This window comes from Pelobates fuscus, chromosome 4 (genome assembly GCF_036172605.1).
Source record: "Pelobates fuscus isolate aPelFus1 chromosome 4, aPelFus1.pri, whole genome shotgun sequence".
Taxonomy (NCBI): Eukaryota; Metazoa; Chordata; class Amphibia; order Anura; family Pelobatidae; genus Pelobates; species Pelobates fuscus.
In genome coordinates this window covers 113679535-113705126 of record NC_086320.1, presented here as the reverse complement: position 1 = coordinate 113705126, position 25592 = coordinate 113679535, and the positions used below count along the sequence as shown (strand labels likewise).

Here is a 25592-nt window from a genome sequence, read left to right as displayed (position 1 = left end):
ACTGGTATAATTTAACTGATACAAATAACTCAAACATTTCCCTATAAACACTGGGCTCATCTATTCCATGAGCACAGCCCTCTCCCAGCACCACTCATGCCACACACAGCATGGCTCCCCCAGGGCCCACACACGGAAATGACCTCACCTCACTATAGAGTTTAGGAGAATCTGCCTGAACGTCACTCCCAACCCGGAAGAGATTCCCCACGCGTGGCTTCTGTCGTCATCATCGTGCGACTGCAGCAAGCATCTGGGGGAAGATGTCGCCGCCGTTGTTTAGCCTCCCGGAGGCTCGGACTAAGCTGACTGTGAGTACTGAGTTCATAATACAGAGCGGAATACCGAGCGTGGGGGCAGCTATATCCGAGCACCGAGAATTAATCACGGGATTCACCTAGTCTCTCCCGTTTGTGTGTTGTTGTGTTTATGTCACGGTGTGTAGTCTCCCGTTTGTGTGTTGTTGTTGTTTATGTCACTGTGTGTAGTCTCCCGTTTGTGTGTTGTTGTGTTTGTCACTGTGTGTAGTCTCCCGTTTGTGTGTTGTTGTGTTTGTCACTGTGTGTAGTCTCCCGTTTGTGTGTTGTTGTGTTTATGTCACTGTGTGTAGTCTCCCGTTTGTGTGTTGTTGTGTTTGTCACTGTGTGTAGTCTCCCGTTTGTGTGTTGTTGTGTTTGTCACTGTGTGTAGTCTCCCGTTTGTGTGTTGTTGTGTTTGTCACTGTGTGTAGTCTCCCGTTTGTGTGTTGTTGCTTGTCACTGTGTGTAGTCTCCCGTTTGTGTGTTGTTGTGTTTATGTCACTGTGTGTAGTCTCCCGTTTGTGTGTTGTTGTGTTTGTCACTGTGTGTAGTCTCCCGTTTGTGTGTTGTTGTGTTTGTCACTGTGTGTAGTCTCCCGTTTGTGTGTTGTTGCTTGTCACTGTGTGTAGTCTCCCGTTTGTGTGTTGTTGTGTTTATGTCACTGTGTGTAGTCTCCCATGTGTGTGTAGTCTCCCATGTGTATGTCACTGTGTGTAGTCTCCCGTGTGTATGTCACTGTGTGTAGTCTCCCGTGTGTATGTCACTGTGTGTAGTCTCCCGTGTGTATGTCACTGTGTGTAGTCTCCCGTGTGTATGTCACTGTGTGTAGTCTCCCGTGTGTATGTCACTGTGTGTAGTCTCCCGTGTGTATGTCACTGTGTGTAGTCTCCCGTGTGTATGTCACTGTGTGTAGTCTCCCGTGTGTATGTCACTGTGTGTAGTCTCCCGTGTGTATGTCACTGTGTGTAGTCTCCCGTGTGTATGTCACTGTGTGTAGTCTCCCGTGTGTGTGTTGTTGTTTATGTCACTGTGTATAGTCTCCTGTGTGTGTGTTTTGTGTTTATGTCGCTGTGTGTAGTCTCCCGTTTGTGTGTTGTTGTGTTTATGTCACTGTGTGTAGTCTCCTGTGTGTGTGTGTTGTTTATGTCAGTGTATAGTCTCCCGTTTGTGTGTTGTTGTGTTTGTCAGTGTATAGTCTCCCCTTTGTGTGTTGTTGTGTTTATGTCATTGTATAGTCTCCCGTTTGTGTGTTGTTGTGTTTATGTCACTGTGTATAGTCTCCCGTTTGTGTGTTGTTGTGTTTATGTCACTGTGTATAGTCTCCCGTTTGTGTGTTGTTGTGTTTATGTCACTGTGTATAGTCTCCCGTTTGTGTGTTGTTGTGTTTGTCACTGTGTGTAGTCTCCTGTGTGTGTGTTTGTCGCTGTGTAGTCTCCCGTTTGTGTGTTGTTGTGTTTATGTCATTGTATAGTCTCCCGTTTGTGTGTTGTTGTGTTTATGTCACTGTGTGTAGTCTCCCGTTTGTGTGTTGTTGTGTTTATGTCACGGTGTGTAGTCTCCCGTTTGTGTGTTGTTGTTGTTTATGTCACTGTGTGTAGTCTCCCATTTGTGTTGTTGTGTTTGTCACTGTGTATAGTCTCCCATTTGTATGTTGTTGTTTATGTCACTGTGTATAGTCTCCCGTTTGTGTGTTGTTGTGTTTATGTCACTGTGTGTAGTCTCCCATGTGTGTTATTGTGTATGTCACTGTGTGTAGTCTCCTGTGTGTAGTCTCCCATGTGTATGTCACTGTGTGTAGTCTCCTGTGTGTAGTCTCCCATGTGTATGTCACTGTGTGTAGTCTCCCATGTGTATGTCACTGTGTGTAGTCTCCCATGTGTATGTCACTGTGTGTAGTCTCCTGTGTGTGTGTGTGTTGTGTTTATGTCAGTGTATAGTCTCCCGTTTGTGTGTTGTTGTGTTTATGTCAGTGTATAGTCTCCCGTTTGTGTGTTGTTGTTTGTCACTGTGTATAGTCTCCCGTTTGTGTGTTGTTGTTTGTCACTGTGTATAGTCTCCCGTTTGTGTGTTGTTGTGTTTATGTCACTGTGTATAGTCTCCCGTTTGTGTGTTGTTGTGTTTGTCACTGTGTGTAGTCTCCCGTTTGTGTGTTGTTGTGTTTGTCACTGTGTGTAGTCTCCTGTTTGTGTGTTGTTGTGTTTGTCACTGTGTGTAGTCTCCCGTTTGTGTGTTGTTGTGTTTGTCACTGTGTGTAGTCTCCCGTTTATGTCACTGTGTGTAGTCTCCCGTTTATGTCACTGTGTGTAGTCTCCCGTTTGTGTGTTGTTGTGTTTATGTCACTGTGTGTAGTCTCCCGTTTGTGTGTTGTTGTGTTTGTCACTGTGTGTAGTCTCCCGTGTGTGTGTTGTTGTGTTTGTCACTGTGTGTAGTCTCCCGTTTGTGTGTTGTTGTGTTTATGTCACTGTGTGTAGTCTCCCGTTTGTGTGTTGTTGTGTTTATGTCACTGTGTGTAGTCTCCCGTTTGTGTGTTGTTGTTGTTTGTCACTGTGTGTAGTCTCCCGTTTGTGTGTTGTTGTGTTTATGTCACTGTGTGTAGTCTCCCGTTTGTGTGTTGTTGTGTTTATGTCATTGTATAGTCTCCCGTTTGTGTGTTGTTGTGTTTATGTCACTGTGTGTAGTCTCCCGTTTGTGTGTTGTTGTGTTTATGTCACGGTGTGTAGTCTCCCGTTTGTGTGTTGTTGTTGTTTATGTCACTGTGTGTAGTCTCCCATTTGTGTTGTTGTGTTTGTCACTGTGTATAGTCTCCCATTTGTATGTTGTTGTTTATGTCACTGTGTATAGTCTCCCGTTTGTGTGTTGTTGTGTTTATGTCACTGTGTGTAGTCTCCCATGTGTGTTATTGTGTATGTCACTGTGTGTAGTCTCCTGTGTGTAGTCTCCCATGTGTATGTCACTGTGTGTAGTCTCCTGTGTGTAGTCTCCCATGTGTATGTCACTGTGTGTAGTCTCCTGTGTGTAGTCTCCCATGTGTATGTCACTGTGTGTATGTCACTGTGTGTAGTCTCCTGTGTGTAGTCTCCCATGTGTATGTCACTGTGTGTAGTCTCCTGTGTGTGTGTGTGTTGTGTTTATGTCAGTGTATAGTCTCCCGTTTGTGTGTTGTTGTGTTTATGTCAGTGTATAGTCTCCCGTTTGTGTGTTGTTGTTTGTCACTGTGTATAGTCTCCCGTTTGTGTGTTGTTGTGTTTATGTCACTGTGTATAGTCTCCCGTTTGTGTGTTGTTGTGTTTGTCACTGTGTGTAGTCTCCCGTTTGTGTGTTGTTGTGTTTATGTCACTGTGTGTAGTCTCCTGTTTGTGTGTTGTTGTGTTTGTCACTGTGTGTAGTCTCCCGTTTGTGTGTTGTTGTGTTTGTCACTGTGTGTAGTCTCCCGTTTATGTCACTGTGTGTAGTCTCACGTTTATGTCACTGTGTGTAGTCTCCCGTTTGTGTGTTGTTGTGTTTATGTCACTGTGTGTAGTCTCCCGTTTGTGTGTTGTTGTGTTTGTCACTGTGTGTAGTCTCCCGTGTGTGTGTTGTTGTGTTTGTCACTGTGTGTAGTCTCCCGTTTGTGTGTTGTTGTGTTTATGTCACTGTGTGTAGTCTCCCGTTTGTGTGTTGTTGTGTTTATGTCACTGTGTGTAGTCTCCCGTTTGTGTGTTGTTGTGTTTATGTCACTGTGTGTAGTCTCCCGTTTGTGTGTTGTTGTGTTTATGTCACTGTGTGTAGTCTCCCGTTTGTGTGTTGTTGTGTTTATGTCACTGTGTGTAGTCTCTCGTGTGTGTGTTGTTGTGTTTATGTCACTGTGTGTGCCCGGTGCTAAGGGCTGGGTGCTCAAATACAGGAAGGAAAGGACACAACACACAGTGTATGCTTTATAGGCAGAGATTGGATTTTAAATGTAATCTTAATTTCACAAAGATTTTTAACAGAGAATGAAGACAATTGCTAAAACCAAGATTACAAACTTTAGGTATTCGGATACACTTGGCACAAATAATAGAGTACTTGTCCGTACAATTGGTTAGAAGGAATAACACAAGAATACTCCTGTGTCCTCCTGTGAATGTTATTATTGCCATATGCCATTAGAAAGGTTCCCCCCCCCCCCTTAAGTTATTAAGCATTTGTCTATTCCCTATTTTGTATTGCTTGTTAAGAATTAGTTAACCACCTTCTTCTCACCATAACTCAGTAACTATTAAACACTATAATATTTATAGTATGTTTAAATGTCACCAACTATGTGATGTGTAAAAATGACATGGTATCCCCTTATAGCGCTTACAAATGAATTTAAACATTTTGGCTAAATGGTTATCAAATGTAATAACTCTGTTTTAGTTGTTTTTATAGCTTATACCTCTCTGCCAGCACACTTCGGCTTCCTTTCATAATGTTTAGTGTGGGATCCCACAATATCTTGTGTGCAATGAATGGAAACTATTGTGGAAGGCAGTACTAAACATCTAGGTGAAGGATTGGTGGTTTTTAATGAAGTGTAACTCTTTATTCCATTCCTTTGCCCCTTCCTGTCTAGCACATTATAAACAATGTTAATATGATATGTAAAGACCTTTCTGAAGCATTCTTTATCAGCAATGTTTCGTGCTTTAATTCATTGCTTTTGGTTTTTCCATTTTTCGAACAGAATGCTTCCAGAGAAGCTGTATTAAGCAAGAACGTCAAACATTTGGTGAATGTGTTTAGCCACATACCTGGAAGGTACAGTACAATAATATATTCCTCTATGTGATGTAAAAGATTCCCCATTGATTTCTGCAGTACATTTATATTTATCTTTATATTTGCAGTGAAAATGAGAAGAAGTTCACCCTTGACCAAGTATTCAGAGCTGTTCTGGAGGAGGAAATAGTAAGTCAGTTCCAGAGTAATCATGTCAGTATTGGAAGTAATGACTAGAACTGAATTTGCAAAGATGCATACTTGTGCTGTTGCTTGACATGTATCAGTACATGTCCAGTAATGATGCATCAGCTTTTTATTGTCTGTGTTTTTTTTTTTTATTTATTTTTATTTTTTAGTATGCATGTCAAATCTGAAGTAGGGACTCTTAATCTTAAATTGTCATTCAGGGCTGTGTGTTGTATGAATTTGGCTTCTATGGTTCTTGTGAATGCACAATACCCTGGTTTTGTTTTTTGTTTCTGCTTCATGCATTTGTGTGTGCTTTATTATTGCTTTTCAGTTTGTGAGATAATTTGGGTTTTCAAAATGTGACGATTTGTAATAAACTGACAAATTTAGGCTAAAAAACAAACACTGACTATAGTTTTGAATTTACATTTAACTACAAGTAAAAGTCTTTAGTGACTAAACACTAGACCTTTTATATTTGTTTTATTGAAGGAGCAGTCTCTGAACCATAAATAGTTTCACTCAGTGTAGTGTTTATTACGCAAAGAATCATTGTGTGCATGGATCTCTCTGACAAGAACTCCACTCTCCCTTTCATCAGTCATTGCATTAGCGGTATCATTTCCATCAATTGTGGGTTGAGAGCATTCGTGGTAGGATAGCTTAGTGCTTCTCTCAGTTTATCATTTCCTTCCTGTTTTGATAGCATTAATATTTCGGAATGGTAATCGAATGTTTGGGTGTTTGTTTAGAAAGCAATCCTACCCATTCTATTGTCAGTGGGATGGAGTTGCAAATAATAATGAGAGAAGTATGTTACCCAAACAATTTTAGAAAATTGTCATTTTTTTTTCTTTCTTTAGCTTTTTATAGGCAATTAATTTATGTTGCTATTTTTGCTTTTCCTCAGATAAACCAAGTGTCCTGCGATGACTATCTTGCCATTATTTCACTTGCCATAAGTGGAGTCACAGAAGGTGGTAAGAATTGTTGAATGAATAAACCAACTTTAGTGCTTTATATATTCTGTATCTTTCTGAATGCACACGTATAGCCTACTGTGGTTCAGAATGCGTTCATCAAACCAAAGGTGTAAGTTTACCTTTGCAAAAAACAAAAGCAAAAAATATATCTTTGGTATTGAGATTACTGAGGAAAAAAAGACTAAACCCTTTCAGTGTCAAATATTTACCAACATTTAATGAAAATGTCTGTTTAAAAGAAGGGCCAGGTCTAGGCTTATTAGTTGCCATTTTAAACATGTATGCTTAAATATTTAACAGTGAAAATACATAAAATAAGTCAGAATACATATAGGTGTGTGTATGTGTATATATATATAACACTGTTTATTTTCAGCGTCTTGTTCTGCTTTTATTTCATAACGTTCAATAATTACATGTTTTTAAGGATAATATAGTATAATCTGTCTAATTACAAGAATTTTACAAGAGCAAAGCAATACATCACATCACTGATTACTCTATTGTAGAATTATAGCCAGGGAATTACCACAGCTGAGATGGCCAGTTTCAGCCTGGCCACTGGTGTCTCAGATTAATTGCGAAAATCGCTGAGTGGCACAGCCACGCACAGTTGAAGCTTATGACAACATTTTTAAAAGTCCAGCTGTTATAATCATACAAAAAATGTTTTACCTGACTAGTTTATGCAAGTGAAATGCGCGTTTTATACATGTGAGAGTGCAGCTACTCAAAAATACAAGACATCAGCCCACCTTCCAGCGCTGACCAGACGCCTGGAGAGAGTCCAAGTCATGTGATAAGACACCTGCACTTTGTTTGGAAGATTCTGGAACTCTGGGCAATGTGCTAGAATATTGCAAAATCATAGGATACTGTGGTTTAACTAAATAGCTTTAGAAAGTGATCAATATATATATATATATATATATATATATATCTCCATACAATTAGCAATAGACTTCTTTACTCATAAATAATTCCTTTTCCTAAACAGAGAGATTTGACCGTATCCACATCTGAAAACTAATCGGGTAACATGGCAATTTCTGTGTTCTTTTCAGTTCCAGGCCTCTGTAATGTATGTTAGTACACATCATACCACAAAGGGGTGCAGAATCTCTGGCGTTAGGATGTTACTCCTAAATGTTTACTGATTGTACTAAATATTTTCAAAGGTTTTACATAGAGCTTTGCGGGGCTCAACAAGTCCTTGCATATTTTAATTAGTCAAACTGACCATTTTTTTTAGCCTTAACCATGCCTAGTTATCACTGAACATTAAACACCCCTGAAGGTTAAGCAGATCTCTTCACTGTTACTTTCAATACCTAACTTGTTCCGTGAATGTACCTGCCAAGCTGCTTCCTGTGTTTTATGTAGCTTGTACAAACTTTAGGTCTTCCTGTATCTTGAAAAAATCAAACAAGCATCTGGAAATGACAGGTCACAGCAGGTCTTAGCCCTGCACAAACTAAAGAAAATGAACAATCTAAACATCCAAATGAGGAACAAACTAGGAATCGACCGATCATCTGTCTGGCCTATATTATCCGCCGATATTCTGTATTTTCAGCAGTATCGGTATCGGCTAATAAAGATGTAAATGTAAAAAAATAAAATAAAATAAGTCTCCCCCCATTATTTTACACACATTACATACCTACACACACACACACACTCTGCTTTCATTATATACACACTACACAAACACACTGCATTCATTATATACACACTACATTCACTATACACAAACACACAGACTGCATTCACTATACACACACACACAATGCATGCAACACACACACACACTGCATCCACTACACACACACATATGGCATTTGTGCATTTACCTTAATAAAAAAAAAGAGATTTGCAAAAAATAATAATAAACATGTTTAGTTAACAGTAGATTTGTGTAAAAATAGGGGGTTTTTTTGTTTTTTTTAAATGGTAAATGTACAGAATATCGATACGTTATCGGCCTGAAAGCTCACAGATTATCGGTATCAATATCGGTCGATCCCTAGAACAAACGCAATCCCTCAATCAGCCATACAGATTACTAAAAAATGTAATGTTTTATTAAAAAAACATGGCATAGTTAGAGAGGAGAAAGAACCAGGTAGAGGATGCTGAGCACCAGGGAAGTGCCATAAAGCCATGAAATGCTCCAGCATGGCTCTCCCTCCTTAACTGTGCTGCAGTTTTAGTGAAGGAATAAAACATTTGCAAGTTGTACTTATTTTCCTCCTGTGTATATGTTTCTGACTAGTAAAGGCTACATATATCTATTGTCCGTGAAACAATATTATCAGCATCCACTAAACGAGTAGTAGAATATATTTTGCATTTACTTTGGTCATTAATATAATAAACTATATAGATGTATTTTTCAGTTACACGCCTATAAGGATACTTGAACCACACTAATAAGACTACTTTATAATTAAAGGGACACTCTACGCACCATACTCTGATGGATGTGCTTCTGTGAGTCTATATGAGTTGTCCCTTTTCTGTTTTGGACGGGTTTGACAAAAACTGTGGGTCTCCTCGGCACCCATAACAGTCCTTCTTTGTATTGTAATGCTATGATATGCTAAAGATTTAGCCCAGCACTTTAAGCTTCCAAGATTCAAATACAAGTATAATTTCCACATTTAATATGGCTACTGTGGGGGCTGGGCATGAATTCTCTAGGAGAGCCCTGTTTATTGTCAGACTGCTTCAAAACAGTTTGACAGAAAACTTGCAGATAGTGCCCGTAGCAATAAGCTGCAGTGGTAAAGGTGCTTCAAGCGTCCTTTTAAAAGGTAAGTTTGGTTCAGCTCTTTATTTCTAGCAGTATTAAAATATATACTAGTAAATATGAAATCATTATGTTAATGCCCGGTACACCTTATTTTGCATGCTATGCCTTCTAGGTGCACGTAATGCAGGTGGGTACAAGATAACATAACATTGCAGGATTTATTAATTTAACAATTGTACATTGTTTCAACAGAAACTCTAGCCGCTTTTTATGATACAGAAAATGTTTTACTTTTAACTTGCAGTCATTTGCATTTTTATGTGGAGCTGTGTATATCAATTGCCTACCTACAAAGCTTTAACTTGAAAATAAAACCACAAAGTAAAGATAAAATCGATACAAAATAACAGGGCACCACAATCACTAATATATTTACCAGCTTTGTTTCAGAGTAGAGAGGAAACGAAAAGCCAAAAGAGCAACAAAATAAAATTAGTAAAAATATACAATTTATTGAAATATATAGTTAAAAATATATAGATGGATATTGACACAAAACTGCAATCAATATTAGAAAGCCTGGATAGGCTATGAACCCTTCTGGCTTAGCAGCCTATATATCACAATATAAAGTGCAAAAAACGCTGTTTAAGTAAAGGGAAGTATAAGGTGCTATAAGTGACTAAAAAAAGCCACTGACATCAACTATCTCTTCACAACATACAGTACATAATTCACAGCTTAGAATAAAGTGCAAGATTATAAGGTGCTCAATTTTTAATAAGTAAGGGTAGAAAAGGAGCTCAAAGTGACCATATGGAAAGCCACTGACATCAGCTATCGCCTCACAGCTCATATTCACAGCAAGGGATAAAGTGCAACAGGGCTCAGCGTGTTTCGTTGATTGTCTGACTTCCTAAGGAGCTACTTCCTCAAGACCAGGAAAGAAGATAAAAGCTCCTGAGGAAGTCAAACGATTGACAAAATTCGTTAAGCCCTGTTGTGAAGAACCCTAAGATTTGGTATAAGCAGTCTTTGAATTTACCTGGAAGATTTGTGCACTTTATTATTCTGCACGTTATCCCATGCTGTGAATATGGGCTGTGTGCTGTGAGGGGATAGCTGATGTCTTTTTGAGGACACTTATCCATCCCAGCCACATGATGTGAGGTAGCGTCCACCTTTTGTAATTCGCTTTATACTCGCTCCAGAAGGGGTGTGAAGTTAAGACGGAATAGCTTTGAGAGTTTCGCTGGTATCCATATTCCCAGGTATTTTAGGGTCTCCACGCACCATCGGAATGGGAATTCGGTGCACATCGCTCTCATTAGGGCTTGACTGCACTCTATGTTGAGGATTTTGGATTTGGTGTAATTGATCTTTAGGTTGGACAGTTGGTGGTACGTTTCGAATTCTTGCATGATCTCCTTCAGTGATGTTTGTGACCGAGATCATCCGCATATGCTGATATTTTACTCTCCTCCCATCTTCCCCATATGCCCTCCACCCTGGTGTTGCTTCTGATTGCGTTGATGAATGATAAGGGGCATCCCTGGCAGGTTCCGTTTAGAATGTCAAACAGTTGGGACAGGATTCTGTTGACATTCACCTTTGCTGCCGGTGTGGTGTAGAGGGCCTGTATCCACTTTTGCATGTGGGGTCCAAATCCCACCTGGTGGAGCACCGCCATAAGGAAGGACCAATCTACCCTGTTGAACGCCTTCTCCGCATCCGTAGATATTAGTATGGAGGGGGTTGATTGTATCTTAGCTGCATGTACCAGGTTGATCACCTTAACCTGTTATCCTGTGCCTCACGGCCAACAAATTCCACCTGGTCTGGGTGGATAATCTTCGGAAGGAAGGTTGGATGCGGAGAGACAGTATCTTCGTGAAGAGCTTGAGGTCGGCGTTCAACAGGGAGATCGGTCGGTAACTGGCACATTACACCTGCAGCGTGCGCCAGCAGCCCGACAGCTGATGTTCGTGTAAGAGTGTCCCAATGCCTCTTATGACGTGATCCGGGAGCATTGTCTTCCCAGATGACATGTCCAGTCTCGGGTCCATAGGGGCATTAAAGTCTCCTCCCTTGAACATAAAGGTGCCAGATACTTGCTCTTTCAGTACCATGATGACGTTTAGTTAGAATGATCTCATGCATTAAGTGTACTATATACGTATAAAGAAATGATAGCTAGAGTATAGCATCAGTTATTCGAAATTCCCTTTAGCATAAAGGTGAAGAGAAACTTATAAATGTTATAGCGGTCATTTTATTGGTTTTCAGTCAATGTATTTTTTTGGTCCTTTGTATTCAAAATGGGAAACCTATATTTTTGTTACTAATTATAACATACCTATTTTGCAGGTATTTGCACAGCTACTACCCCATTTGTGCTGCTTGGTGATGTACTTGATTGTCTTCCTTTGGATAAATGTGATCATATTTTCACATTCATTGAGAAAAATGTTGGCACGTGGAAATCTGTAAGTAATATGCTGTGTGCATTTGACTATTCAATGTAATGCTCTTTCTTTTTTTTTTTTCCTTCTTTTTTATGCCCTATTGTGCCCTATTGATCTTGTCCATTACTTTGTTTTTCCACAACACATCATCTGATGTGATCCAATCAATCTGTGATCCAATTCAGGAAGTCTTATCTTCAGATCTGTTAATAAACAGAATGTGTAATAAAGGAAGTGTAAACATTAGATCTCTCTTTACAGAAAGTGTTTAGGAAGACTGTGCAAGTCACATGGTAGGGAGGTGTGACCAGGGCTGTATAAACATAGTGATTTAACTCCTAAATGGCAGGGAATTGAGCATTGAGACTACATGGCATGACCTATACACCAAAACTGCTTCATTAAGCCAAAGTTATTTTGGTGCCTATAGTGTCCCTTTAAGGATTTTTCTTTCTTATATGCCATTCTTGGTGGTACTTGGAATTCTGACTGTACTTTAGGTTTCAGTTAGAGCAATTTCTTTCTTTCTGACGTCTTAAAGGGATTCTATAGTGTAAGGAATAGACAGTTTAAGAGAGTGAAGCCCTTCCCATAGAAAAGCATTGCTTCAATGCTCTCCTATATGAAATTTACTGATGCTGGATGTTTTAATGCAGGGCGTAAGGATGTCCAGTGTCAGGCGACCAAAAGTCAGCTAGCCACCAGGAAATGACTCTACTGGCTGTCTAATTGACAGCCACTAGAGGCAGTCTTAGTCCTGCAATATAATTATTGCAGTTTCTAAAAATCTGCAATGTTTTACATTGCTAGACTAAGTGGAACTGAGACACTGCACCCTGACCACTTCAGTGAGGTGAAGTGGCCTGGATGACTATAATGTCACTTTAATTGTGTTCCAAAATAGACCGTGAGTAGCCTCTTTCTAAAATCTTTTTATTAATTTCATCTAGTCTATTATCCAAAAGACTTTCAACAATCACTGTTATCTGGACCAAGGGAGGGCTTCTCAAATGTTATTAAAAATTACGTTCGCTGCCATATGTTTCTAGTGGCTGTGTGGCTGAAGGAAACCACTCAATCTTTGCAGAAGGTTATTGCTGATAATTTTCTAATGGACAAGTTAACTGCCATGGTCCATAATTCACTCCCTTCTTTTAATAAAATCTGTGCCCCATGGCTTGACTATGAATAGGCCCAAGAGAGCCAGGTCTATGGATGACTTTTTTCCCCTACTTGCAGAGAGGCAAATCTTCCCCTTTCCTCTCGGTTTCCATGTACTTTATTCTTTTTTTTTTTCTCTTTCTTTATTTCCCATGTTGTTGTTTTTTTTGTTTTTTTGTTTTGGTTTTTAATTCAGTTATAACTTGAAACATTTGGGTTATGCTAGCATTTTATTTAACTACTGCAGATCAATTTGCCAATGTGCTTGTTTGTGTGGCTTGTCTCTTAAAATCATTTAAAAAATTACTTTCATCCGCATCTATTCTCTGGCTTGTAACTATTCCACTATTGTGGAATTGATTTATTTACCCTGGGTCTATGTGCCACGAATACACTTTGCCAGATTTGTAGTCTGCCACTTCTCTATGAAACTTCCTCCTCTTTTGGCTTTCTACGTTACGCCAGACCTTGTGAATGTATCTCTCTGCTGTGTCATGTACTGTTTGGAAAGCACCTGCTTCTATTTGTGAATTCTAATATCTGCCGTGTAATTTTGGCAGATATTTTAGTAATCTCCTCCTGTAAGTGTTCAATGTTTAAAAGCATCACATTAATGAGTATATGTTTAAAATGCCTTCATACCGCTTTAGATTTTACTCCTCCTTAGAAAGTAATATAGGTTGCAAATGGACTCTTCAATCCCTTGGTGTTTGTTTGGCTTTAAAGAATTTTGATAAGGTCACTTCAAGTAGTTGATAAGAAAGATTTCTCATTTGCACATTTTCTCTACCTTTAAAGCAAAGTTTTTTTAAATTTTACATTTATATTTGTTGTAGAGAAAGATTGTACATTTGTTTCTCCACCAGTCTCTGAGCGTATTAAATTACGTCAGAAATATCTTTCAACCATAATGGTATAATAGAATCAATGTATTGCTTAAATACGAGTTTTGCAGCAAAAGTATTATATGTGTGGAAGTATAACCTACAAATTATACTGTTTTTTTGTTTTCTATTTTTCCCATCTCAGCTACATAGTTACATAGTTACATAGCTGAAAAGAGACTTGCGTCCATCAAGTTCAGCCTTCCTCACATATGTTTTTTGCTGTTGATCCAAAAGAAGGCATTAAAAAAAAAAAAACCCAGTTTGAAGCACTTCCAATTTTGCAACAAGCTAGGAAAAAATTCCTTCTTGACCCCAGAATGGCAGTCAGATTTATCCTTGGATCAAGCAGTTATTACCCTACATTGAAAGATTATATCCTTGAATATTCTGTTTTTGCAAGTATGCATCTAGTAGCTGTTTGAACATCTGTATGGACTCTGATAAAACCACTTCTTCAGGCAGAGAATTCCACATCCTGATTGTTCTTACAGTAAAAAAAACTTTCCTTTGCCTTAGACGAAATCTTCTTTCTTCTAGTCTAAATGCATGACCTCGTGTCCTATGTAAAGTCCGGTTTGTGAATAGATTTCCACACAATGGTTTGTATTGGCCTCGAATATATTTGTATAATGTTATCATATCCCCTCTCAGGCGACGTTTTTCTAAACTAAATAGGTTTAAATTTGTTAACCTTTCTTCATAGCTGATATGTTCCATTCCTTTTATTAATTTTGTAGCCCGCCTCTGCACTTTTTCTAGTGCCATAATATCCTTCTTTAGAACAGGTGCCCAAAATTGCACAGCATATTCAATGTGTGGTCTTACCAGTGATTTATAAAGAGGCAAAATGATATTCTCGTCCCGAGAATGAATGCCCTTTTTCATGCATGACAATACCCTACTGGCCTTGGCCACTGCTGATTGACATTGCACATTGTTGCATAGTTTGTTGTCTATAACAATTCCCAAGTCCTTTTCGTGTGTTGTTATCCCTAATGCGCTTCCATTAAGGGTATACGTTGCTTGTGTATTCTTTACACCGAAGTGCATAACTTTGCATTTTTCAACATTAAATTTCATCTGCTAACATATAAAACGTTTTATATTTTTGGTGTTTTTTGACCAGACCGTAGTCATTGCTATCTCGGAACTAAATGAATTGGTGTATAGTATTATCATAAACATTACACGCTGTAATGTAGCAGAAAATATTCAGGTATTTCTTATCTTGGATATCATTGTAGAAAGAAATGACTGCAGTTGGTGATGTATTGGCATTTGAACTAATGTAAGCATTTAATAACATGTTACCGTTGCGTATACATAAAGCAATGTAGTGGCAAAATTAATTGCAGTTTACATTGTCATTGTTTTTTTCAGAACACCTTTTATTCCGCTGGGAAGAATTACTTGCTAAGGATGTGTAACGGTAAGCAGACATCTCCTCCCTAAATGGGCAACATACATATAATTGTAGCAATTCAGAGGCTTCGCATGAATGTTCTCCTAGATAAGGAAAAGTTTTTTGTTTTTTTCTTTGACCAATATAGCTAATTATTATTTTTACAATAAAATTCACTAATATTGCTCTCAAATTCCTGATTGCAGCAGATGTGAAATGTACCTGTTGTGTAATAAGCACATGGCCAATATATAGATTTGATTCCAATGATACATTCATTTAATGTGCCCGTATTTTGTATTTACTTTCATAGACTCAACATAGATGTAAAAATACTAGAACATGTCTGCTATGGTCAAATGAACATACATATATTTCTTCCAAAATAACAAGCATCATCATATACTCATGTGGGGAAATAAAATCTTTCTTTGCAAATTTTTAATTTTTTTTAATTTTTTTTAGATCTTCTGCGAAGGCTTTCAAAATCCCAAAACACTGTGTTCTGTGGAAGAATCCAGTTGTTCTTGGCTCGATTATTTCCGCTGTCTGAAAAGTCTGGTAAGTTGAATGGAATCATCATTCAACTTTTTTTATAGGGAAACTGCCGACACATTTTATTATAACTTTGTCTGTTTTTTTTTTTAGGTCTGAATTTGCAGAGCCAGTTTAATTTGGAGAATGTCACAGTATTTAATGTCAATGAGCAGGAAAGCACATTGGGACAGAAGGTAAGTACTTGATCCTTTTTCTGATCACACTACTAAAGCAGTACGTTATCCCTTTCTATGGCTGTGCTGACATCACTGCTTTGTTTGCAGCAGGTGGAAGATAAAGATGACGGCATGGAAATTGAAGAAGGAGAGATGGGAGATGATGATGCCCCTACCAACTCGTGAGTGTACCAAGATCATTTATATACTGCTTCTCTGTTACACAGTGTTTGTAAAGTTTTTGAAGTTGGTACCATGTAGCATATTTATTTACATACTTCATTTTAATGTTTTAGTGGCTTATGTCAGATATATCACTGTTCATTAAAGTTTGCATAAAGTAGAGCAAAATGCTTTAGGGATTGTGTGGGGAGTACCTAACAAATAGAAATGAGCTTTAAAGGGCAATGCCACCCCCATAACATAATTTTAATGAAGTTGTTATGGGGCTGAGTCCCTGGGTGCCTTCTTACCTTAGTCCGCTTCGGAGTAAATCTGCAAATACCTATCTGCTTTGCCTTCTCTGTCCATGTTCCTGGCAGCATCACTGGTATGGTTTGCCTTGGGCATCGCTAATTTGTTGGGCATTGGTGACACTCTCAGCCGTTCACTGGTTGGTCATTGCAAGTTGGAGTACTGTTAAATGTACTTTTTTTTTTTTTCCTGCAGTTCAATTCCTATAGATTACAATTTGTATAGGAAGTTTTGGTCTCTCCAGGACTACTTTAGGAACCCTGTGCAGTGCTATGACAAGAGCTCCTGGAAAGTTTTCCTCAAGGTAAGTTATTATCGTCATTTTGTACAACCATGTCTCTAACAACATTTAATGCTGTCACTAAAATAGAGTGCTCTTAAAACATTTTTCTTTCTTTTTTTTTTTTATCATAATGAATCTGAAAGTTGATATCACTTTACATCAGAGCATTTCTATGAATTCTTTGTGACCTTACATAGTTCTTTTTGAAATATGCCAAACATGTTATTGATTGCCAGTTAAGTATTCTGTTCTATGCTATAGTGTTTTCTATGTTCAGTTTTCAGAGGAAGTTCTAACTGTATTTAAAAGCTACAAATTGGATGATACTCAGGCATCACAGAAAAAAATCGAACAGTTAAAGGCGGAAGGAGAGCATGTGTACTTTGCCAAGTTCCTGACAAGTGAGAAGGTAATCTTTAATGAACGTAACTCTTTAAACTAAGAGTTTTCTGTTTATGTTTCTTTTAAACTGTTGGGATTGAGGGGTTCTTAATTTATTTTATGGTGGGCTGTTTAGTGGTTATGGTGCTTGGACTAAAGCTCATTTCAGTATGTGGACCATATCAAGCAAAATGCTGCACATACAGACTCCATGCACCATGACAATGTCATATCACTTAAGTGGTGATGGTGCTTGGAGTAACTCTTTAAACTCGATGCAGCTATATTTTCTAATCTAGATAAATATGCTATCGGATGACTTTCTCATATTGAAGGGCTTAGACCCCTTGGTTGAGTGGACAAACTCCCTATACGCTAGAAATTCCATTTATGTGTTGTTGTTTTTTGTTTGTTTGTTTTTCATACATTTTTGTTTATTTTATATTTTAGTTAATGGATCTACAACTGAGTGACAGCAATTTTCGACGCCATATCTTGTTACAATATCTTATCCTGTTCCAGTATCTGAAAGGTCAAGTAAAGTTTAAAAGGTAAGTCATCTTGACCAAAATATCAATACGTAGCCTTGTTACTTGGGCTTTATTAAAACTATAGTATATACGGCTCGTGTAGTTTACTTTTAATGAATTAATACACACATTGTATAATATGGTTATTACTGCTAAGTCTCCTATTGGAGAACCTATTTCAGGGGATATCTATGTCGGAGCATATGTTTACTTATGCTGTTCAAACTCTACTATGTTCAAATGATTTTTTATTTTATTTTATGTTTCCCTTTTGCATTCAACATCATGGTTGTTTGATACATTTAAAACGTGCATTGTCCCTTTATATGATCTGCACAAGCATTTAATTATACGCTAAATAAAAGATTTACGGTGATGTTTAAATTTTTCGTGCACTGATATTCTCGGTTTGTTTATTTTTAGCTCTAATTATGTACTACTTGATGAACAGTCACTTTGGATTGAGGATACCACTAAACTTGTCCATCAGGTTTGTATGCTATCAAGTATATCTATGTGAATATAAGTAGTTTATACTCTTTATATTTATCCTCATCTTATACCAGGTGATTTGCAAATTAAAAAAATAGCCCGTGTATATAACTTTCTGCACATGGAAGCCAAAAACTTGTCTATGCATGTAAAAGGCTTTTTCACCTTGACTTTCTCATTAAGCTGAAATATAGATAAGGCTTGTGAGCTATAACTACACTCCTACACTCCTTTGCTAACTTTTTACCTGTCTGCTTTTATTCAGTTACTTTGTGAAACCCCTTCAGTAGGAGACAAGTTTTCTAAAATGGTGGAGGTAAGTGTTGGTTTTAGTTTTTGACGTTGGTTCATTAGATATGGATGTATAATTCAACTAATTTTATTTAAATCTCATTTTCAGCACATACTTAATTCAGAAGAAAACTGGAATGCATGGAAAAATGAAGGCTGTCCAAGTTTTGTAAAAGAAAGGTACATGTGTGTAAAATAAATAAAAAGGACGTATAGCTTGGGAAAGGGGTCTGGGGGAACTACCACTAAATGCTGGATTCACGGCCTATAGCACAATAGTTATGGTACACCAGCTAAGCATCATGGAAACCTAGTCCACAATAGTTTGAGTGCTATAGGATAGACGTGTGAGTGTACAAAATTGATGTCTATGGAGGTTCCTGCAAGGGGTCCACAAGGGGTCTCCATAAATATTGTCTTGTGATGGGCAAGATAGTGCCTTAACCCACAGCCTTCACTAACGATAGCTGAGGGAAGTGACAGAACTTACCGGCAGTAGCTATGTCTTTTGTCCAATTTTGTCATTTACCATAAGACCAAAGTAGTTACTAGTTTGTCTTATATGTTTTCATTGGAATTGGTATTCAATGTAATTCAAATGGCTATTATTAGTGTTTCATAAATATTTGATCTTTATGAAATGCTCAAAATATTTATTTTATTTTATTTTTGGTGCAGGGCTGTTTTAAGTTAACACAAGGACGTATATATAAACCCATTGTGTTTTATATATACGTCCTTGTGTTTACTCTGTATAGTGTGTGTGAGGTACATTTTTTTAGGGGTGTGGTATTCCAGTGTATTATATAGTAAGCATATCCTTTTTTATGTGTTAAGTTAAGCTGTATCAATTTGTAACTACATTACATACTCTGTGCCTAATTTGCTAATTACCAAGATGTGTAAAGCTTGCATTTTGAGTGTTAAAACCATAAGGAAGTAACTTGCCCGCTAGGCCAAATTGCTGAGTTAACTGAGCTGTCGAATTTTCTCGGTTTAGCTATTGTGACCCAAACTTTGTAATTATCTTAGCAATTCTCTACAATTCCAATTTAGTGTTTTTTTTTTTTTTTTTTGTCTTCCGTACAGACCAGCAGAGCCTAAACCAGTGAAATTACCACGGAAACGTCCAGCCCCTGAAGATTTTTTGGGGAAAGGTCCAAACAAAAAGGTTTTAATGGGAAAGTAAGTGTTTTAATGTTGTTGCTGGTTTCACATTCTACACAGCTCACTTTGCAGTTGAGCACCTTTTATTTTTATAGTAGTAGTGTTTAAATTACCACGTTGGCAAATGTAATCAGTTTTTAATATGTAAAGGTCCTGAACTAGTGAGAGGACAGTATTCAGCCAGTTCAGAGAATTTACACAGGGGCACATCCTGATAATATCCCTGAGCCAAGTACTCCGGTACCTAATACTAATTTAAAGCCACATATTAATTTGAGTAATATCACCATGGTTCTAAAATAAAAACACGATATGAAACAGGTTTGATAAAATGGTATCTGAATGATGGTGGGTGGTAATATGTGTGTGTATGTATGTATGTATGTATATATGTATATATATATATATATATATATTTAGAAACCATGACACATGAATTTACTAAAATGTTGCAATCTTTCAGTGAAGAGCTAACAAGGCTGTGGAACCTCTGTCCTGATAACATTGAAGCTTGTAAGCTGGAGAGCAGGTGAGATATATCCCATTGACTACCAGTCAGACTTTAGTCATTTTCAGTTGATTCAGTACCTCTTAACATTATCATTTACCAAACAGAATTGATTTTGACTGCAATATTCCCATTTCAAGTTCCCACTAGCTAGAATTGAATCATAATATGGCAGAATTATTTCAAAAATATCACATTTCTCTCTTACTGCTTGGTCTTGTACTATGACTTTTTTTCTGTTTTAAATATTTTCATCCATTATACCAGTTATTATTATTATTATTGCCATTTATATAGCGCCAACATATTCCGTAGCGCTTTACAATATTATGAGAGGGGGATTTAACTATAAATAGGACAATTACAAAGAACTCACGTGAATAATAGGTTGAAGAGGACCCTGCTCAATCGAGATTACATTCTATAGGAGGTGGGGTGTAACACATTAGGACAGGAAACCAGTTATTCCCTTACCTGCCCTCAATTGCCTAGCAACAGTCCAGGATTTATTTTCCTTTTCTATTCCAATGGAGAAACTGACAAAATCTGGACATTGCTGGGTTATGAAGATCAGCTTGGGAACCACTACTCTACCAACTCTTCTTTGTTCTCTCCTCTTGTAATTTTACAATAGGTTGTATTCATGTGTACAGACAAATGACACATTTATTTACCAATGCATAAAAGCTATCCTTGTCTAAGAATATCACCACGTAGCTACATTAGTACTGTTACTATTTATGTTTAAAGTGCACAGCGTTTTTGCATTAGTTGTGTCTCTGAGTCATTCCGCTTTTTGGATTACAGAGAGTTTATGCCAACATTGGAGCAGTTCTTTGAGGAAGCTATTGAACAAGCTGACCCTGAAAACATGGTTGAAAATGAATACAAGTAAGACATTTTCTACCAGTTCGGCTATTGCAGTTCAGTTTATAAAGGGACACTGTACTGCCCAAATACAAAATAAATAAATCACAGTTTAGATATTCCTCCAATTAAAACTTGCTTGGATTTAATTATACATTTTGTCACTGGAGGTATATCTAAAACCAGCTTGTAAAAGCTGCAGATGTATACTGAGTGAATATTTGTCTTTATTTGCAGAGTGGTGAACAACTCAAATTATGGATGGAGAGCATTGAGATTGCTGGCACGTAGAAGTCCTCACTTCTTCCAGCCCACGAACCAACAGTATAAGAGTTTACCAGAATACCTTGAAAATATGGTCATCAAATTGGCTAAAGAATTGCCTGTAAGTATCCCAGTTTATTTCTGTTTTCTCCTTTCAGCTTGTCATATAATTATGGGTAATTGGCAAACAATGCCACAAACTCTTAAAGGGACACTATAGTAACCAGAACAACTATAGCTTATTGCATTTGTTCTGGTGAGGTATAGTCAGTCTCTGCAGGCTTTTTACTGTAAACACTGTATTTTCAGTGTGCAGCACTGACATTCAGTGTCTCCACCCTCTGCATGCAGACACTGAACTTTCCTCATAGAGATTCATTGATGCAATGCATGTCTATAAGGAGATGCTGATTGGCCAGGGCTGCATTTGGCTCTGTCCTGGCCCGCCTCCTTGGCTGAGAACATTGACAATCTCAGCCAATCCAATGCTTTTCTATGGGAAAGCATTATGAATGGCTGCAATCACTTCTGATATCAGCCAAGGAGGCAGATCAGGGGCAGAGCCAGCAACAGAAGATTTTAATAAAGGTAAGTTTTTACTATATTTAGGGGGTAAGAGGCGGGGGGGGGGATGATGGTGTTTTTAACACTATAGGGGCAGGAATACATGTTTGTTCTTTTAAACTATCTACATCAACAATAAAATGTAATTTGTGTTATGGCTAATAACTTTTGTTTTCACTACATAGGTCAAATTCCTAGCACATTTATGACTAAAAACCTATTTGGTGCATAGATTTCAAGTATAACAAAAATAGTTTGCATCGGCAAGTAATTTATTCCTAACTGTAAGCATAGTTCTTGAAATGTTGAGCCGTGCGTAGGCTTATCCATGCTCCAGATGTATGTGCTCAATGCAGGCTGATGTTATTTCATTGACCTTTGATTAACTTTAGCCTCCATCTGAAGAAATAAAGACAGGTGAAGATGATGATGATGAAGATAATGAATCTTTGTTGAAGGAGAACAATGAGAGTGAGTATTTCTGTTTAATGACTTATCTATGTTTATTTCCGAGAGGGTTCTGTGTTTCATTATTAGTTTGTTAATCTGGAGATGGAAGGCTTCATCACAAGTGTCAAGAGGTGTGCCATCTCACACTCCAATACTAGCAGGGAGAGCATTGTAGTAACTGTAAGTGAAGTATCTAAATTGCCAAAGCCTTAAAATAGATTATAGATTTTTGATTACCAAAGGCTTCAAGTGAACATGTTTTGAAGAAGGGAAAAAAAAAATCAACCTACCTGATGTTGCTCCCAAATACATTGATTACACCATATTACAAATTGCATGAATTGAATGTAAAATAAAGAGATTTACTCATCTCTCCATTCCAGTGCCACCGCCTTCAAGTCTTGTGGGTGTTACTCTTCAAGTAACACCCACCTCTGGGTCATCCTCTATTTCACATCCGTTTCGCTTTGATTTGCCCAGCTTGGGATGCATCCTCAAGCAGGGGCAAACCTTCTCAGCGATGTCAGCACGCTAGTTTAATTGCCAGTGTCCGAACGGAGTGACATGATGTCACTCTGGTCCTATACTCCCTAGCCCCTGCTACAAGCACTGGCTATTAAGTTTCTATAGCAAACACAGAGCATGCTATGCTTAGTACAGCAGAAGGACCTACTTTGGGAGGTCTTTTCTGCTCTCCCTTGCCTGTTCGATGGGAGAAAAGTCTATTTTTAAATAGGTTTTTCTCCTATTCAATACATTTGCTAGCACAATATAAAGATAGAATGTTATGCTCTAGTGAGCACAAGTTGTTTGCGGCATGGCAGTCCCCCTTTAAAAGGGCACTCCAGTCCTCTAAAGCTTGCTGAGTTGCATTAATTATGAAGTGTTTCTCCCCTTGTGTCTCTCTCCCCTTCCGTACCTGCTCGCCACGGTACCTCTCAGACCACTTGGCCACGTGGCAGGAGGGGAGCAGCACATCACATCGCTCCCCTCCTGCCAGTAACTCTGCAACCACGGGCTCTGGGCTGGTGCGACTGTACATTGGTCCTGAAAGTAGGCCAATTGCCTACAATCAACGGGGTTGTCGTAGCCGCCCGGCCCCCTTGAGTGACTGGCCCGGTGACTGTGGTAGGTATGCCAATGCTTGAAAAGACACTGTCACAGAGCTGCATTGGAAAGTCTATGATTAGACAGCCACAGAAAGTCTAGGCTTGGTTAGAAGGGGAGGGATTGCAAAGTTTTCAGGCAAGGGATCTGTGGCATTTGACAGATTTTTTTAGATATATCCTGAATAAAAATAATGCATAACTAAATGCAAACATGTTTGCATTTTGGATATGCCTACTAAACAGCAATTTTATTTATTTTTGGATTCAGGTTATATAGTGTCCTTTTTAAAGACAAACTTAGCTGTGCAAGTTAATTTGTTCCATGGCAAAGATGAAATATGGTGGAACTGGACCAGTCACAACTCTTCTAATATTTCAGACTGTAGGGGCATGGTCTATACACCAAAACTGCTTCATTAAGCTAAAGTTGTTCTGGTGACTATAGTGTCCCTTGAATGTCTCCAGCTTTTCTAAAATATTAGAAAAGTTGTTACTGGTCCAGTTCCACCACATTTCATCTTTTGTGACTATAGTGTCCCTTAACCTCTCCACAATTGATGAGGCAAATACATTCCATGTTTGACAGTCCTGGCTTAAATGAAATCATATTAGTGGCATTGAAATTTTACTTGGTTAGCATGTGTAGCAGATAAATTGAATAATGCTGTATGTTCTATATTTTACCTTTCTGTAAAAATCCAACTGTGTGTGTCTGTTCAGTTGCTTCTGTGTGATTTGTTAGTTACGTGAAGCACTTCATCAAAACTATTTAAACTCTATAACCCCAATATTACCGGTGTGGTTAGGGAGTTCAATCATTGCAAGAGTTACTCATGGTTTCCTAAGTCGTAGATCCCTGTTTGACTAGTTGCTCATAATACTGCTTTAATTCCTAAACAAGTTGCACTGTTTACCATATACTTTTCAGGTCCAGATGTTCAACAACAGAAGATAGTCACTGGTGAGCTGATAGAATCATTTGCCAACAAGCTGGGTGAACACTGGAAAATACTAGCTCCTTTCTTAGAGATGAAAGAGTTGGACATTAAAGGGATCGAATCGGACAGTGAAGATGTAAAGATGAGAGCTAAACTCCTCCTTATTGCATGGCAAGATCGGGAAGGAGCTCATGCAACTGCTGAGAATCTAATTGCTGCCCTAAACAGTGCCTGCTTAACGGAACTTGCTGAAAATCTCACAAATGATGCTGAAAATGGTACATAAAAACCTGAGAAAACTTACAACACTGTGTATAAAGCAAGATTTAGTGAACATCTTTGCTGCAATGCCCACGCAGTGCAATGTTTTGTTTATCCCTTTCCATACAGTCTGGAGTTGGATATATATATATATATATATATATATATATATTTCTTTTTTCCTTCCTTCATATTCTGGATTGAGATTACTAATAACATCTTCCCACCTTTATTGTATTGAAAGGACATTTCTGGTCAAATGTGACAGGAGCCACCATGAATTTCTTAATGTTAATTACTATTAGTGCTCATGTGTCCTAATACACTGACAATTTTAATAAAGGATGATAAATAGGAACTTGCTAAATATACATAAAGATCTATGCAATGATTTAAAAAAAAAAAAAAAGACTACAAATGAGAAATGTAATTCTAATGCATCAGTGTGTGTATATATCTTTCTGTAGTTATGAACAAGTTTCCCATTGAGCTGCATTGGGATGTCTGGGCTGCATTACAACGGGAGGGCTTCAGATGAGATTTGTAGCTGTTGCAAGCTGGTTTCAGATATATCCCCAATGGGGTAAAAATTGCATACATGTTTTAATTGCGAGTATATCTGCTAAAGAGTGGGGTTTTTAAATTTGTTTTTGGGTAGGGGCGTGTCCCATAAACATTTGGCTGTGAAAATGTTGATGATTTACAGTTGTTATTTTCAATCAACTGGTATGTCATAACAATAGATGGGTCATGGGAGTTTAATACTTGTACCGCTTACAGCTACTCGGCTGTCATTTTACCACCTCCAGTGATGAGAAAGTGAATTAGCTGCAAGGTAGAGGATATATCCCCCACAAGTGATGAGGCAAATACCTTCCATGTGCGACAGTTCTGGCACAATTTAAATATCTTTGGTGTCACACTTAGTCGAATACATAAGGTATTGGTGTGGTAAAATTTAATACTACGGACTGAAAAATGTATTTGGCAAGTTAGTTTTGTTTCTCAAAGATTCTAAATTTTATTTTCAGATTATATACTAGTTTAATGGACTGTAAAGATTTACATTCTTTTGTACTGGAATATAAACACTTTCAACTTGCAGACTTTTAATGTGAATTTGATTGCCAAGTAAAACAGAACCATGCTTAGGACACTAGCCAATTCAAAGAGCTGAAATTATTATAGTTTATGGAGTCTGACAGTGTCTGCTTTCAATTTCAACCCATCTTGAAGGGGTTTAAAGGGACACTCTAGGCAACCAGAGCACAATTTATTTATTTTTCTGTGCTAGTCACACTGGAGAGAGCCAGGAAATAGAATAAAAGTCCACTATCTAATATTCTCAAGCTCTGCTGTTAGTGTGCCTGCATTAATATCTATCACTGCAGAGACTTCATTGGTAAGCATTGATTCAATGCTTTCCTATGG

The 25592-nt window shown here is 38.0% G+C and overlaps 1 protein-coding gene across 2 annotated transcripts; it reads left to right on the top strand.

The window, feature by feature from the left end:
• Window positions 1–213: 213 nt before the first annotated feature.
• THOC1 (THO complex subunit 1) lies at window positions 214–24575 on the top strand. Of its 2 annotated transcripts, none has more exons than XM_063451501.1 (21): window positions 214–311; window positions 4990–5063; window positions 5153–5213; window positions 6127–6193; window positions 11322–11440; window positions 14848–14896; window positions 15335–15430; window positions 15518–15600; window positions 15691–15764; window positions 16252–16360; window positions 16617–16748; window positions 17171–17271; window positions 17674–17740; window positions 18008–18058; window positions 18143–18213; window positions 19123–19218; window positions 19664–19729; window positions 20516–20599; window positions 20813–20960; window positions 21796–21874; window positions 23891–24575. In XM_063451501.1, the coding sequence occupies exons 1-21, from the start codon at window positions 264–266 to the stop codon at window positions 24184–24186; spliced, it is 1971 nt and encodes a 656-aa protein (XP_063307571.1). In that variant the 5' UTR covers window positions 214–263; the 3' UTR covers window positions 24187–24575. The 2 variants fall into 2 exon arrangements, with proteins under 2 accessions (XP_063307571.1, XP_063307570.1); XM_063451500.1 differs by having other exon boundaries at window positions 6127–6196.
• Window positions 24576–25592: the final 1017 nt, after the last annotated feature.